Source organism: Schistocerca americana, chromosome 3 (genome assembly GCF_021461395.2).
Source record: "Schistocerca americana isolate TAMUIC-IGC-003095 chromosome 3, iqSchAmer2.1, whole genome shotgun sequence".
Classification (NCBI taxonomy): domain Eukaryota; kingdom Metazoa; phylum Arthropoda; class Insecta; order Orthoptera; family Acrididae; genus Schistocerca; species Schistocerca americana.
The window spans coordinates 839,250,337-839,266,356 of NC_060121.1; the positions used below are offsets into that span (position 1 = coordinate 839,250,337).

The 16,020-nt window shown below is 37.7% G+C and overlaps 1 protein-coding gene across 1 annotated transcript in view; it reads left to right on the forward strand.

The window, feature by feature from the left end:
- Positions 1-16,020, forward strand: part of LOC124605568 (ATP-dependent DNA helicase 2 subunit 1) — a 172,610-nt gene that overhangs the window by 65,839 nt on the left and 90,751 nt on the right. Inside the window, exon 4 of the mRNA XM_047137342.1 lies at positions 14,087-14,264. Coding sequence (XP_046993298.1) covers positions 14,087-14,264 — 178 coding nt within the window. The remainder of the gene's footprint in view (positions 1-14,086; positions 14,265-16,020) is intronic.

Consider the following 16,020-nt stretch of genomic DNA (forward strand, 5'->3'; position numbering starts at 1 on the left):
AGGCCTGCTGATCTGAAGCCATTTGGTTCCCACTAATGTGCAGACCCCACCTGTTGGATCTAGCCTCACCGTTTTGCCCTCAGGCCAGGTCTCTTTGTGTATGGTATAATGCAGCAGATTTCCAGGGTTTATCCTTGGATCCAGGTCTTCGGTGCTCCTCGGCAGACCAGAGACTGTGGGTGATGAATTTCAGGAATTGCGACTGTCTCACCGCAAGTACCTTGTACAGTGTGGCGTTTCGTAGATATTTTAGTGTTATAGTACATTTTGGCACTTCAAAAGTAGTTTATATGTTAGATTGTATGGATGATAAGAAGAAGAAAATTGTGTCAATCTCTTGTAGTTTGTATGCTATGTACTCATATATTTCTTGAAAGAAAAATCACAAAATACCTGTAAAATAATAAATATACCACAGTGGGTAGTAACCGACAATAACGAACATAGTAGAACCAACATTTTATTGGTGGTCACCTACAGTGTTTGTTTCCACAATTCTTCCCTCCTTAAACACTTTTTTCAAGAGGTCTACTTTTTTCTGAGGTTATTTCTGAAATCGGTGAAGGTGTTTTAAATCTGTCTTGTGACCCCAAGGAAATGCGTATTTTTGTTACCAAATGTGTTTTGTTTTATTGAAATAAAATAACATCAGTGTCTTCATGAAACACATACACCACCTACTATCCAACAGCATTTCATTACAAAAGATGCTGATGTTAGTACTTAAGATTTTTGCTCACATCACGAGATGCCATCAGCTTTCCAAGGTTATAGACATTTCTTCATTGCACTATTGTTTCTTGTACTGTAGCTGCAAAGACAGATTGTCAGCTTATGTCTTAACTTACCCTTGAGATCTCAAAATTTGTCAGGGAAAAATGCTAAAACTTTTCTGAATCAGGGAATTTCATTTGGGGAAACTTGTGGCAACCCTGATTACAATCACTGTGCATGCACTGTAGACTGTTCTTCTGTCACAACTGGTGACCTCAACTGTCTTCACCGTGTTGATCCTTGATCTTGTGTCGCAACCTCATGTAGTGCAGTAAATGGGGATTGATGATTAGGTCATGTGTCACCCAAAGCTTTCTTGAAATAGTGTCAGCGATGTTGTTGAGGATCTGCCATGTAGTCTCACAATGCAGTATCTCCTTGGCATTGAGTTTTCCGTGGCAATTCAATTGCTGCTGATCAGTATCAGCAACATCGGCATACAACGGACATCCCCAATAGTATGTTCTGTAGTCCCTTCTTCATTTCAGGCGTATTCAAAGGTTTCTCTTCAGCCAAATCATTGCCAGTAGGTGGTGTAAGGCCCATGACAAGTCAAGAAGTGTGTCAGGCCTTTTTAGGGATTCAGGTGCATCATCCTTAGTCTCTGTTTCATGTTCGGGTGGGGGGGACCACACCGTAGGTGCACCTCATTTTTTCAGCATCAATTCATCATTTCTGCCAGAGGTGGAGGATATGATTGTGAGCTTGCTGCTTGCCTGCAGCTGTATTCGTATTAAATTCAGCACTTCATGATGATGGTCTTTCTTCAGACAGTAGGCCTTTATCACTGCTTTTTCTTTTTTATTATCTGGAAATTGAGTGGACAAATTCCAAGTATTACCTGCAGTGCCTCAACTGACACAGTATCATAAGCTCTCATCAACCAAAGAACTATTCCATATTACACTCTATTAACTACCCATGCTGATGGTATGAGCAGAAGTCGGTGCACTATAATGTTGTCACTCTTCCAAGAAGATTCCTAGGTATCAGTGACAGAGTTTCTCTAGTGGTCTTGTTGCTTAACGTCACGATTGGGTCTAAGTTCCCTTTTAATAACATGTGCTTGGTGTTTCCAGGCACAACATATGCATCTACATCTATACTTTGCAGGCCACCTTGCTGTGTATTGTGGAGTTAATTGGTGTACCATTGTTGTTGCCCCCCCCCCCCTCTCCCCCCTTTCCTGTTCCAGTCACGAATTGTTCACAGGGAAAACGATTGACAGTAAACCTCTATGTAAGCTAGAATTTCCAGAATTTTATCTTCATGGTCTGTTTTCGTGATGTACGTAGGAGGAAGAAATATATTTGTTGTCTCTTCTAGGAACATATGCTCTTGTGACTTTAACAATAAACACACCATGATGCAGAATATCTTTCTTATAGCGACTGCCACTGGACTTCATTGATCATATCTGTGATACTTATATACTTACTAAATGAACCCTTAATGGAAAGCACTGCTTTTCTTTGGATCTTCTCTGTTTCCTATCAATCTTATCTGTTGTGGATTCCATACTGACAAGCAGCATTCAAGTATTTATTGACCAAATGACTGTTTTGTAAGCTACTTCATATGTAGGTGGACTACATTTTCCAAGGATTCTTTCATTGACTCTCAGTCTGGCATCTGCCTTGCTCGGGGTTAATTTTATATGGTTGTCTATTTCAGATTGCTCCATACACAAACTGCTGAAATTTTATGAAAGTAACTGCTTCTAGTTATTGTTCTGCAGTTTTGTAACCATACAATAAACGGTTCTTTTTGGCTTATCTATTCATGGAATGTTACATTTGTTTATTTTAATGGTCAATTGCCACTCCCTGCTCCAAGCATCGATCCTTTGCAGGTCTTCCTTCATTTTGCTACAACTTTCTAGCATTGCCACTTCTCTGTGTACAAAAAAATCATCGCTAAAAAACCTCACAGAACTTCTTATGTTACCTACTAGGTCGGTCATATACATTGTGAAAGGTAATGGTTATAACACTCCCATAGGGCATACCTGAAGTTATTTTTACATCTGAAGACTTATGTAGGTTCAGAAATACATGCTTCATTCTGTTTACTAGAAACTCTTCAATCCAGTCTCACATTTGGTCCAATATTCCATACGCTCATATTTTATATATTAGGTGGAGTGCAGAACTATATCAAACACTTTCCAGAATCAAGGAACACCGTATCTGCCAAGACACCTGTATCTCCTGCTCTCTGAGTGTCGTGGACAAACAGAGCAAGCTGAGTTTCACCAGATTTTCATAACCTGTGGTGGTTCCTACAAAGGAGATTTTCAACCTGCAGAAGTGCAGTAATACACATGCAAATCTTTGGCTATATGGGTGTGATTACTGAAGGACTATGCTACACCCTTCTTTCAGATTTCTTCTGGAACTTGTCTTTATAAGGGTCATCAGGTTGCTGGCATATGCCACCAGCTTTCATGTTACTGGGTCAGGTGTCCTAGAGGACAGGACCACTTGTGGATGCCTGTTGCCAACCTTTTAAAATTTCTTTTCTAATTGTCTCTTCTGGGCACAACAGTGTTGCTTCTATTTTTTGAGAACAGCTACAGCATGTTTATGTGGAGCATTTTATGCAAGTCTTATTGCCTCATTTACAGTGTCCCATATTGACTTCCCAACTTTGAATCCATATTGTTGGGAGTCCATTCCATGAATAAGTCTTTTCTCTTGTAATTTGCTGCACAGCAGCTTCTCCACCACTTTCCCTGAGGTATTGAGAAGGCAAATTTGTCTTTAGGGCTTTGTAAGTAAGAAATCCTAGTCTTCTACGTTTCTCAAGATAATCACATTTGCTTTCTTCCATATATCTAATATTCTTCCTTGTACTAAACATGTGTTATAGAATTGGCACAAATATAAAGTTATGGGCATATGAAGGGCATGAAGAACTTCAGCAGGGGTGATGTCAGGATCAGGTGATTTATTGCTTTTCAGTCTCATGATTTGTTTTTTGATCTCCTCTGAAAATGGAAAAACTATCCTGTCTCCATGTGAGATTCCCTGCCTTTGTTCCTGTTCTCCATGTTTATCATATTTGTCCTCTGCCACTTGTGCAGCCTGCTGCCAGTTTTCTGTCCTGCCGCTGTCTGCTCATTTTAGAGGTGATAACATTGTCAGAGATTTTATGTTTTGACATATGTTTTTTTACGATGCACCCCATATGTCAAAATGCAGTCTTCTATGCCACTAATCAGTTCCTGCTCTACTCTTGCATGGTTGTCTTTAAATTGCTGCTCAGTCTGTGAACTCTTTCTTTCGCTGTGTGCCATTTCTTTTGGCATCTTCATGCCCTTCTGACTTCCATTCTCAGTCTTTGGAAACACAGTCCCATGATGCTTGTGAAATCCAGCCCATTTGTCTTATTACTGGTGTAGCACCTTTGTGGCATCTTGTATTGTGGTGACAGTTTTATGAGTTTTTGTGTTTACATTATCATCTACTTCCAGTGGGTCTGGCCAGCAGAAAATACCCCTCATGTGGTTCCAGTTGGCCTTTCTTATGTTGTGTCATGTCTTGAACATGTTTAATGCACTGTCATCTCTAAGTTCAGTTCTGTTGGAGTCAACCATAAAGATTATTTGTGGTTGCTCACAGTGACATCTCTTTCAACTGTCTATGATCTGGTCATCCTGACTGCATTTCATTAAATATTATCACATCTATATTGGACTGTGCACCAGTCCTCCATTCGTGTGTTGGTGCATTCCCACTTCTGTTTGCCACTTCCGTATTTAATTCCATAATGGCTTCGTATAGTGTGCATCATACCTGCTCAGTAAGTTGTCTTCTTGTCCAGCAAGTTATTTTCTTGTTTTGTAGTACTCCGTCATCTGGTATCATCAGTGTTTTGCTCATAACCGATGTATAGGATAACTCTGTCTAAAACATCCAATATGTTGGGCAGTCTTTTCAGTTTGCATTACATGACGATATACACATTAAGTTTCGTTTGCTCTTTCCACAGTGTACCTTCTCTGCCCATCTTCCCCACTGTGAACACAAGTGGTTCCTATACTAGCACAGTTCTTTGCCATTTGATTGTAATTCTGACATTTACTGTGTTAGTACTAGGCAGTCCTTCACAGCTATACCTTTGAAGCCTACATATACCTTCTGCTTGTTGAGAAGGGGTTTCCGTATATTAGGTCCTATCTTCACGAAGTGATGAACTGCTTTGTTTTGTTGCTGTTAAATTTTGTAATAAACTTTAAGTCAGATTGATCCCTGTTGAATTGCGCTCAGACAAATATAACCATTTCTTACTGTCAACTAATTTTCAGTTCCTTTTTGAAATGTTTGTAAACTGTAGGAACATACAGATTTTAATTTAGTGTGCCTGATAATTAACGCTTGCAGTTTGTGCGCAAGTTTAGTCCAAATGTTTTAATATTAGTTTTGGTACAAGTATCACATTTTAGAATTAATGTTAACTACACTCACTCATTCAGAAACCATTTTCTATAAAGCCCATAATTATGGCAACACTTCAGGGATGTCAATTGAGTCAAATTATTTGTCAGAAGACAAAAGCAGCAATTGCAGTTGTCTTCTGAAATATATATTAACTATTAATTACAAGTAGTTTTACATTGACTTAGAATTATGGGAATTACTTCTGGATTAATTTACATACTATCAGAAAAATATCTGCTTTGAAAAATGCCACTGCTCTTCCTTTTACACCATTCAGTTGCTGCTTTTATCTACTACTTCAAATTTAAATATACTCTTTATGTGACTTTGCACAGAACACTTTGGTCTGTATACCATTTAAGTTAAAGCTTGTTTAATGTGAACAATAGTGTCAACCAAAATTACATGCCATGGTCCAGATAGTCTGAGAAATTATACAGTAGAAGAGTGGCTAATGAAGTCATCTTTTGCTTTAATTTTGAATATTTGAGGATTCTGAATGTCTGATGTCTGCTGGAAATCTGTCAAAAGGCTTTGGCACCAGATTATAATACTCCGTTCTGAATCCCAAACAGAAATTATTTTTACATTTAGCATTGTGATTGTCAGTTATAGTTACACAGCTCATCTGAAACTCATGCTTGTTGTTAACTGCAATAACCTTTAGGGGGCAAATGTGTTGGCACATAATCTAGTCATAAGGTGCCTGACTATGCTTCTGCACAATGTTTGTTTATCAGGTTTACATACTATTCGTACTGCATCCTTCTGTAGATTTTTACCTTTTCTGCATTGCTCCAAAAGATTATGCTATAGGAAAGTTACCGAGAATGTCAACAGTCGCAACTGCAACTAAACAAATTTCGAAGGGCAAAGTAGGCCAAACTGATCCTTGCACTGATTGCGGATCAAATCCCAGACCTTTAAATCCGTAGTGTGGCACTTAACCACTGAGCCTCACTACTGTAAGCATTAAGTCATTGTCGGCAGACTGTTGAATGAAATCAACAGCAGATTTTACATTACACGAGCAGGAATGATTATTAAAGATTTCGGTCCAAAGTAACAGTAGTACCATGGTTCTTTATAATTGAATTACTCTGCTGATATTTCTGTGATGTACAAATTCTGTAATATAATAGAAAATTATTGCATATACTTGACTATACAATGAGGTTTCGTTTCCCAAAATCGTCATTCGAAAAGTACAAAGTCATCTTACATTCGCATTAAACTTTTGTTGTTGAGGGTCAGTGGTTTTAAATTGTGTAATGGCTTATTGTAGGGATGTCTTAGATTTTACAAATGAAGATTTGGAACTGAGCCCATGAATAGATATGATTTAAAGAATTTGGAAGAATGGGAGGGGGAGGAGTGACATTGACTTGGTCGAGCACTAGGACAAATGTGGAGAGAGAGGAGTGGTGATTGGATAGTTAAATTTTAACATGCTGCAAACAATGGGAATATATCCCACATACTTTAGCTTTTTATAAACATCTACCATGTTCAAACTGCAGTTTACCTGAATCCAGTTGTAATTGGAATTGAACTGACTTAAAATTGGACATAACTTCAACAGTACTATAGATTTCTCTAGTAGACAAATTAATGCTGAAAAAAATATTACGCACAGAACATGTGAAACTCAGCACAACAAATGAAACAAGAGTTTAAATGACAGAGCTAAAGCACCGTTGATTTTCAGGGACTGTGATATGATCCTGGTGATTCAGCAATAGGAAGCTGAAAGGACAACCTATAGTTGTCATTCACTTTGCTTATACAGTGAGCACTGTAAGAATTGTGAAACTGTAGCAATCAATAATGGGTGCAAATCACAGCCAAATCTCTGTTGAGAAATGTGACTCATGTAAGAGTTTGTGGTTCATAGTAGGTTCACACAGGCAACACAGAACTAATTATAAGTAAATGGTTACTCATGAAGCAGAGATTGTAAACAACTATGCAATAGGAAGAACAACTGGTGTTACAGAAATGAATGTTTGTAGACTGCATCAAATGACGAATAATTTAAAGAACGCCAGTTCTACATTCCTAACATTAACGGGACTGAAGCAGGGGAAGGTTTCATGAATTTTAAACCCAACTTCCACTTTTCTCCCATGACGTTTTGAAAGCCGTGGATCAAGGCAGTCAGTTAGATACAGTAATCCTTGATTCCTGAAAAGCATTTGATTCATTACCATAATGAGCTATTAAGTGAGATTTTTGACAGGATTGAGGGCTGTTTGGTAGAGAAGATGCAGCAAATTATGTAGAATTCAGAGTCGTTTACAGAATTAAAAGTAATTTCAGGTGTACTCCGGAGAAGTGTGTTGGGGTCCTTGCTGTTCATGTTGTGTATTAATGACCTTGCAGATGACATTAATAATAACCTCAGGCTTGTCACAGCAAGTGCAGTTATCTGTAATGAAGTACTGTCTGAAAGAAGCAATACAAATATTCAGTCAGGTCTTGAGAAGATTTCAAAGTGTTGCAAAGAGAGGTCACTTGCTTCGAATGTTCATAAATGTAAAATTATGCTTGTCACAAAACAAAAACTCATAATATCCTAGTCATAGTATCAGTGAGACACAGTTGGAATCAGTCAGTTCATACAAGAGCCTGGATGTATTAATTTTGTAAGGATATGAAATGGAATGATCGCTTAGTCTAAATCGTAGGTGAAGCAGGTCGCAGATTGCAGTTCATTGGTAGAATGCTAGCGAAATGCAATCATTACACAAAGGAGACTATGCAATACACATGTGCAACACATCCTAGAATATTGCTCACATGTGTGGAACTGATACTAAATATGACAAAACGAGGATACTGAATGGATACGAAAAAGGGCAGCACAAATGATTACATGTTTGTTTGACCCACAGGAGAGTGTGTCAAAGACGTTGAAAGAACTAAACTTGAAGATAGGCACAAACTATCCCACGAAAACCTACTTAGAAAATTTCTAGAACCAGCTTTAAGTGACAAATCTAGGAATATGTTAAAATAACCTACATATCACTCCCTTTGAGACTGCGAAGACCATGCACAGAGGCATTTAGACAGTCATTCTTCCTGCAATCTACATAATGGAAAGGGCACACACTTCACAGTGGATAACAAGTAATAGATGTGGATGTAGATTAAAAGGGGATTTTTTCCAGCTGCATGCATCACAGAATTGAAAGCAAGTTCTGGATGGTACATGAGGATGAGGAAAAGGATGGAGCATATGTTGCAGCATAGAACAGTGCTACCTCAAGCGACTTCTCATGGTGTTTGATGATATGTTTCTGATGTGAGGGCCATAAAAAGTGTTCCTGTAAGAAGTCATGGCAGTGAAGAGGCTAGGATGTAAGGAAGCTTGACCCATTCTTTGCAGGAAAACTATACCAAAAGAGAAATTGCTTGCAGGACTTATCTTTAGATACCAAGGAAAGGGATGGATGATAAATGACCTGGAGCTAGATTGGTTAAAGGTTGTTTAGAACAGAGTACCAGGCTCTTTTCTTAACAGAAGGAAAATGTTGGAGCTATATTTCTTTATGTTCAACCTCACCCAGAAAGTTAAGGATCTGATACCATAGAACAACACAGACCTGGTAGCAATTCTTGGTAGCATGACCACACAGTTTCAAATAAGCAATGTTGTTGTGAATAGACCTTTTAAGGCTCGCCTGTGACAGCTTTACAGTGAGTGACTTTTTCAAGGAGACTATGTCATCACTCCAGTGGGATAAGTTGAAGACACCATCAGAATTCATGTCAGGCCAGAGGATGCTTACTGTCTGGTGCAGAGCCTCAAGTGACTCTGTAATGAAAGCATTCAAAAAGTGCTACATATCCAATGAATGCTGTGCATGGCTCAGGGGATGACTTAGTATGGCAGGAGTGCCGAGAAGTGGCAGTAGGCTTACAATGAAAGATGGTGATACCAGTGGTGTCATCAGCGATGATGATGATGATGATGATGATGATGATGATGATGATGATGACGGGGAGGACAATGATTAAAAGTAGTGGTGCCACTGACTTCCGGCATAAGTTTAAAATAGGTATGATGTTAACTTTTCTCGACAGATATGTTATATCAATAAAACAATCTGTAATTTTGGTTAGTCAGAATGTGTTAAAATTTGTCAAGAACCCTCTTAGAAAAGGTAAATAGTATATATAAGAGAGAACATTTCTCCTAGCAGTTACCAGAATTTTTATATTTGCATACTGGCTCCAGAGTGTTGTAAATGAATTTACAATGTATTAAAAGTTAGGTGATTTAAATTATTACATCCAAACAAAATAAAGTTAAAAATATTCATCTCTATATAAAACGTGTTAACATATGCAACTTGTCTCATTAATTTAGACTTGTACTTAAATTGCATTAGGGCATTGACTATTCCCAATGTAAAACAATAAATGCTCCCTGTGGCGGACCCAACACATTCTACCAGTATGTGGAAAAGCCTAAAATTGTAGTAAATGTCATCCCTCTTTATTGTTTCTTATTGAGTTCATACAGATTTTCATTCAAATTTGTGACTGTCACTTTATACTGCTATAGTTGATTGCAACTTTGATCGTATATTTTTCAGGTAATTTTACCATATCATTTTTTATGATAATCATTAAATACGATACTCTATGACTACCTAAAAGCTAGTAATCAACAATTACTATGCTATCTACCCAATATGCTTTATGCAAAATAAACTGCAGAGCTTTGATAAATTGTTCTCTTGAAGGTTTTTTGATAAACATGGGACATTTAAGTCCCCTGAACCTTTAGATTAAGTTTAATGGTCCAAACTTATCATATAACTCACCATACTGCTTGACATCTTTCAGCAAGTGAATCTTCATTGTGTCATTGGTCACAACATACATATCTTCACTTGTAGGAGACAGTAAGATCAGTAAGTGGTAAAAGTCTTCAGCCAAAAAAGTTTATTAACCCACTGGCTTATATAACCGGATCACAGCTGGTGCAGGTCTCATGTCCATTGTTAAGTTGCCAGATGTGAGGCGAGCCAAACAGCTATAGCTTCTTCTTAGTGGTTTTTTTTCTGTCAAAAGATTGCATGACTTATTCCATTGGAAAGCTGATAACTTGATCTATATAATTCTGTATATAATTCAACTTCTTTCAGTATTTTTCTAGTTATAAGTAATTGTTTTCTGAGTTTTTCACCAGCTGTGTAGTAGCAAGCATTGTTGTACAAGTTTCTTTCATACAAGGAAATTGAAAGTCTATTGAATGAAAGTGACTGTGATGTTTCTGAAAGTGATATTTCTGATAGTTCTGATAATGAAGACAGCAAGGCAAATGATACTAGTGATCACATGAAGCAAGTGAAAGAGATAGTGACAGTTGTTGCCAAAAAAAAAATCTGAAGGTAGAAAAAATGGAAATGAGGACTAAATCAGGATAAACCTTTCATTTTCTGGTTCTAGTGGCATCAATCCTAGGGTTTAAAGACAATTCTTTCAACAAGTAACCTCCTTAGATATGTGCAGAAAAATGGTTCATATGTCTTTCTGGGAGAATGTAGCAGTAGAAACAAATAAATAAGCAACAGGTTATTAATAAAAAATGTCCCACTTCGAATTCAAGCAGTGCTTGGTTTCGTACTACATCTAATGAAATTCAAGCATGTTTTGCTTTATGTGTTCTTACAGCACATCTGAAGAAGCCAACCCTTCTATCATACTGGTCCATAAAAATCAATTCATACTCCTTAGTTTTCTGATGTCATGCCATACACAAGATTCTTACCTATTTGTAAATTCCTTCATTTAGGAAATAATGAAAATGCTGATCCTGCAAACCATATGAACAAGTTGCAGTCTGTTAGTGGCCATCTCAAACAAAATTTCTAATGTGTTTATTACCCTGAAGAAGATATTGCAATTGATGAAAGATTCATGAAATTCAGTCTGCTTCATCCAATTCATTTATCAAAAATGGTCATGTCTTGAAATAAAGTTCTTCAAAATTTTTGAGTCAGATAGTGGCTACTGTTCAGGATTTGATATTTAAACAGGAAAAAAATTGAGCCAAGCAATAAAGAAATCCTGCTGTTACGGACCTCATGCAACTATACTTGGGCAATGGTCATATAGTACATGTCGACAACTGGTAATGTTTCTCTGTCATTGTTCGTAAGGCTCACTGAAAGGGGCACAAATGCAGTAGGGACACTTAGATCAACAAGACAAAATATGCCAGACTAGTTCCAAATATCTAAACTAAAAAAGTGAGAGACGCCTGTGTTATTTTCACACAATCTCATGGCCCTGAAGTAGATGGATGAAGAAGAAGTAAATATTCTATGCAGTATCCGTATAGATGTCAGTATGACAGCAACAGGAAAAGCTTACAGGAAAACCAAAACCCCAATCCAGAAGTCCCAAGCAATTATACAACTCAATGACAGGACCAGCAGTTGCCATCTTTCCGTCTCATGAGAAGGTATGCCAAAGGATATTAGAAAATTTTCCTTTACCTGATAGACACTGGGATTTTAAATTCATATGTCCTACTAAACAAACTGACAGGAAAATATCTTGTTTGCCTGTTTAGAATTCAGCTGGCTGAGGACATAACAGAGCAGGTCACTCTACGAGACTACCGTATACATGGATGGCCCCTGTCTGAAATTTCCTCTGTTCGACTGCAAGCAGCACATGGAGCACATTTCGTTAGGTTTATACCCCCACTCTCATCAAGAAAACACCCTTCAGAAACTGTGTACCGTGCAGAGCAAGGAAGAAGAAAAGTGACACACGGTATGAAATGAGAAATGTCTAGTGGCCTTGCCCGGTCTGAATGTTTTGTGTATACCGCACCAACAAAAACTTCTGAAACAGCTTTATCTTCACTCCTCATCACTTCAATAAATAGTAAGCTAAGATTTATAAAGAAATCTTATCAAAAAATTGTTAATTTTCAGAAAAGTGTGTAAGACAAAGTGTGCCTATTTTTGTAAATTTAAGTGGTAAATATAGGGTCGACTACGGGAGAAAATATTTATTAGTCATGGGTTAAATGTCCATTTGTGGAGATACTCAGTAGAGTGTTCAGCCAAAAAGTATGTTGTCCTTTTTGCAGAACAAGAGGAAAACATCATATAGTTGCCAGCAGGAAATTTTCTCATCAGTAAACCAGAAAAATTTTGTTTATGTATTGAAATCAAATCTTCCTTCAGAGAGAGTAGTGCTACTTCCGAGGCATCTGAACAAATACTTTTAAACATTGTTATGGTCTAGCATAGCAAAACATACAGATAGCTAATTTAAAATGAATAAAGAGTAATGCTTTCTAAGTGCAAAAGTTTATGAAATCCAAATACAAGAGGTGGTGTTGGATACAGTACTAACAGTGATGGAGAGAAGTTGGTGCAGTGAATAAAAGCTGTCGGTAAAGCAAACACAAAGGGTTAATAAAAATAGAAACAACAAGGTAAATGGCCTCAGCTGTCAAAGACAGTGGTCATATGTGTGTGAATTGCAATTGCTTGAATATGTGTGTGTGTGTGTGTGTGTGTGTGTGTGTGTGTGTGTGTGTGTGTGTGTTGTCTAAATCAGAATAATGCTTTTTGGCTGAAAGCGTACTTGTTTAGCAGTCTTTTTTGTGCCTGTCTGCCACTCAACATTTCCACTATATGGTGAGTATCAATCTAACCTTTTTACAATATTATCATTGTTCCATCCTGGATTTTACAAGGTAAATAAAACTGTCTGTGGCAGTTGTGGTTGATGAATACAATACTCACTAACTAGGAAGACAGCTACATTCGCCTGGTTGATTAAACTGTTAATCGTGATTAAAATACACAAATGGAATGCGTGCTTGGATTTGTCAAATTTTGTTTTGATTAATCTGAGGTCAAAGCAACAGAATAGAACTACCTGCTTCTCCTTCTGAGATTTAACAACAGTTTTGCAGCCATAGCAAGGCATGTTGTTCTGTACGGGGTTAAAATACTTTCTCCTGCTGCTGCACAAATGTGTAAAACATGAAAAGTTCTTATTTCATGCACTGATAACATTCAGCCTCCATTTTCTTTACTTTGGTGTTACTTTGAACTGTTAGGAATATTACTGTTGACATAACCATTAGAAATCACACAAGTTTGTAACAAATGTGAAAGAGAGAACCTGATAGCTGTTAGATATTTAATGAAACAGACTACAATGTTTGTAATCAATCACTGTGGAAGATCCACAAGTGAGTGTCTTTGAAGCATCTTCAGTTGGTATTTATATACTGTTATTTTAAGAGTCTGTTGTTTTTGTAACTAATGTCTGTCTTTGTCAAATCATGTTTGTGATGTCTTCCTTCCAGTTAGTTGCAGTGCATCACATTAAGTATTTCATTTGCTTGTGTGGACCAAATTAGTTTTCCATGTGCTTCCTTCCTACTTTGCCATTTGGAATTTTTCATTTTAATTACTGATTGATGAGACCAAGGATGGGCAACCAGCAGGGCTGTGAGCTGCACCCGGCCTGTGATTTGTTTTAATTCAGCCTGGGGAAGAAATTCAATGTGAAAATGAAATGAATATGCTCTCAGATTGTGTTTTGAGGCATAACTTGTTGGCGTGGTGTGATGGGAAATGGGTGCCATTTGAATTGGTGTGTTACTCCATAAACATTAATGTCATGGATAGTACAGTTTTTACTTAATGTGCTAGAAGTGGTGCTGTCATGTTGCGTTACATGAGGCGGCCCACATGCTTAAATATGTGAATCACACCCATTGGTTACTAAAGGTTGCCCATGCCTGGATCAGACCATATATATTAGACAAGGAACAAAATTTCAAAAGAAATTTCTAAAGTAATTTACTTCTCTTGCAGCCGAAAAAAGTTGGGGTCCAAAAGAATTGTATTAATGACCAATTCAGATGATCCTCACAATGGTTCACTAACCAAACAACATAATGCAAGAATCACAGCAAAAAATTTACGTAAAGACAGAGTTGACCTGTCTTTAGTATATTTCAGTGACACCTTTGATCTTTCCAGATTTTATGAGGTATGTTCTTCAATTTACTTCTTATGAGCTATTCTGTGCTGTGACGTAATATTAAATATTTATGTTTGTATTAACTTTTTTCGGCACCATAGAACAGGATGTACATGGTGCCCCGAACAAGAGTAATTTTTATTATTGAAATTTTTGGAAGGAGTCCACCTATTTCATCTGTCCCCTTTCAGCTGATGTGACGACGATGACTGGTTCATGTCGGAAGAGGCCAAATCATCAGCAGCAAAACTGCCTAACCCATCAAATCACATCACAAAATCACCTGACATGTGAGTTTGAGGGCTCTCAGAGTCGCAACCAAACACCATCTCTCTCTTATGTTGCGAGCTGCCACCTAGAGGAGACACCAAATGGCTTACTTTCTTCACCTTTGAATTTCCCCTTCTCCTTCGAGATGGGTCTAGGTGTACTGGGGTTATCTACTCTTGTCCCCCTGTCAAGCCTCACCATGTAATCCCCTTGAGCAAATAAACTGATATGGTGTGTTTTTTAAAAAAAAAAAAAAAAAAAAGAAACTGAGTACCATATATTACTTGGTTGGTGCGTAAGTTTGTAGCTTTTTTCCCCTAAGTTTAATAAACACAGCAGGTACTTACAACAGACTTTAGTCATCAATAATATATTCTCCTTCACTATTTCCAACAGTCTGCCAATGGTGGGATGACTTTTCGATTCTGCAACTGTGGAAATCATGTGGTTTTGAGGTGAAGAACTTGTCGAGACATGTTCGGCTTGCATTTTCTTCCAGAAAGGTAGTTACGAAGTTGTTTGATAGAGAGTAGAGAAGGTGAAAATCTGAGGGTGCAAGATCAGATGAATAAGATGGGTGCAGAATCACTTCCAAACCCAACTCCTGTATAATGTAATTTTTTTCAGTCTAACAGAACGTGGGCAGGTGTTATCGTGGAATAGCAGCGCTTCATGCAGTCTTCCTGGTTGTTGTTCTTGAATTGTGTCTGCAAGTGTCACAGTTGTTGACAGTAAATGTCAGCAGTGATGCTTACACCTCAGGGAAGCAATTCGTAGTCCATCACACCATTGCTGTTCCACCAGATGTATAACATTATATTTTGTGTGCATAGGTCTTTGTGTGGGGAGTTGCTGCTTTTTGTCGATTCAACCATTCCTGTCTTTCCGTATGTTATCTTAAAGATACCATTTCTCATCCCCAGTAATGACACAAGATAGGTTTTGTGATTTTGGGTTACAGCATGTGGTACCCGTACACCCGATTTTTGAACCTTGTCCACTGCATGCAAATGTCACATGATGGTGGAACAATCACATTTCAGTGCATTTGCCAGTTCTTGAGTAAAGTTTCATGGTGCATTGTGAATTAGTACGTTTAACCAATCTCCATCAAACACTGAAGGTCTTCCTGAATGTGGAGAGTCATTAAAGTCAAAATGATCCTCCTTAAAACAAGGAAACCATTTTCTTATTGTGCTGTGTCCAATGGCATTACCGGCATACATGGTGCAAATGTTTCTCACTGCCTCTACTGCTGTCATCACTCTATTGAATTCAAACAGAAAAATATGTCAGAAACGATCCAATTTCTTCACTGGACACTATTTTTTAGTGTCCACTACTCCACTCACTATCTCCAAATGACAAAATGACAATATATAAACTCAAATAGCAGCAGTGAACTACCAATAAAAGTAACAATCATTAAATAAAGCCATAGCAACTTGAATACCAATGTATGAAACAAAAATGCTGTTTTCTTATGCACCAACTT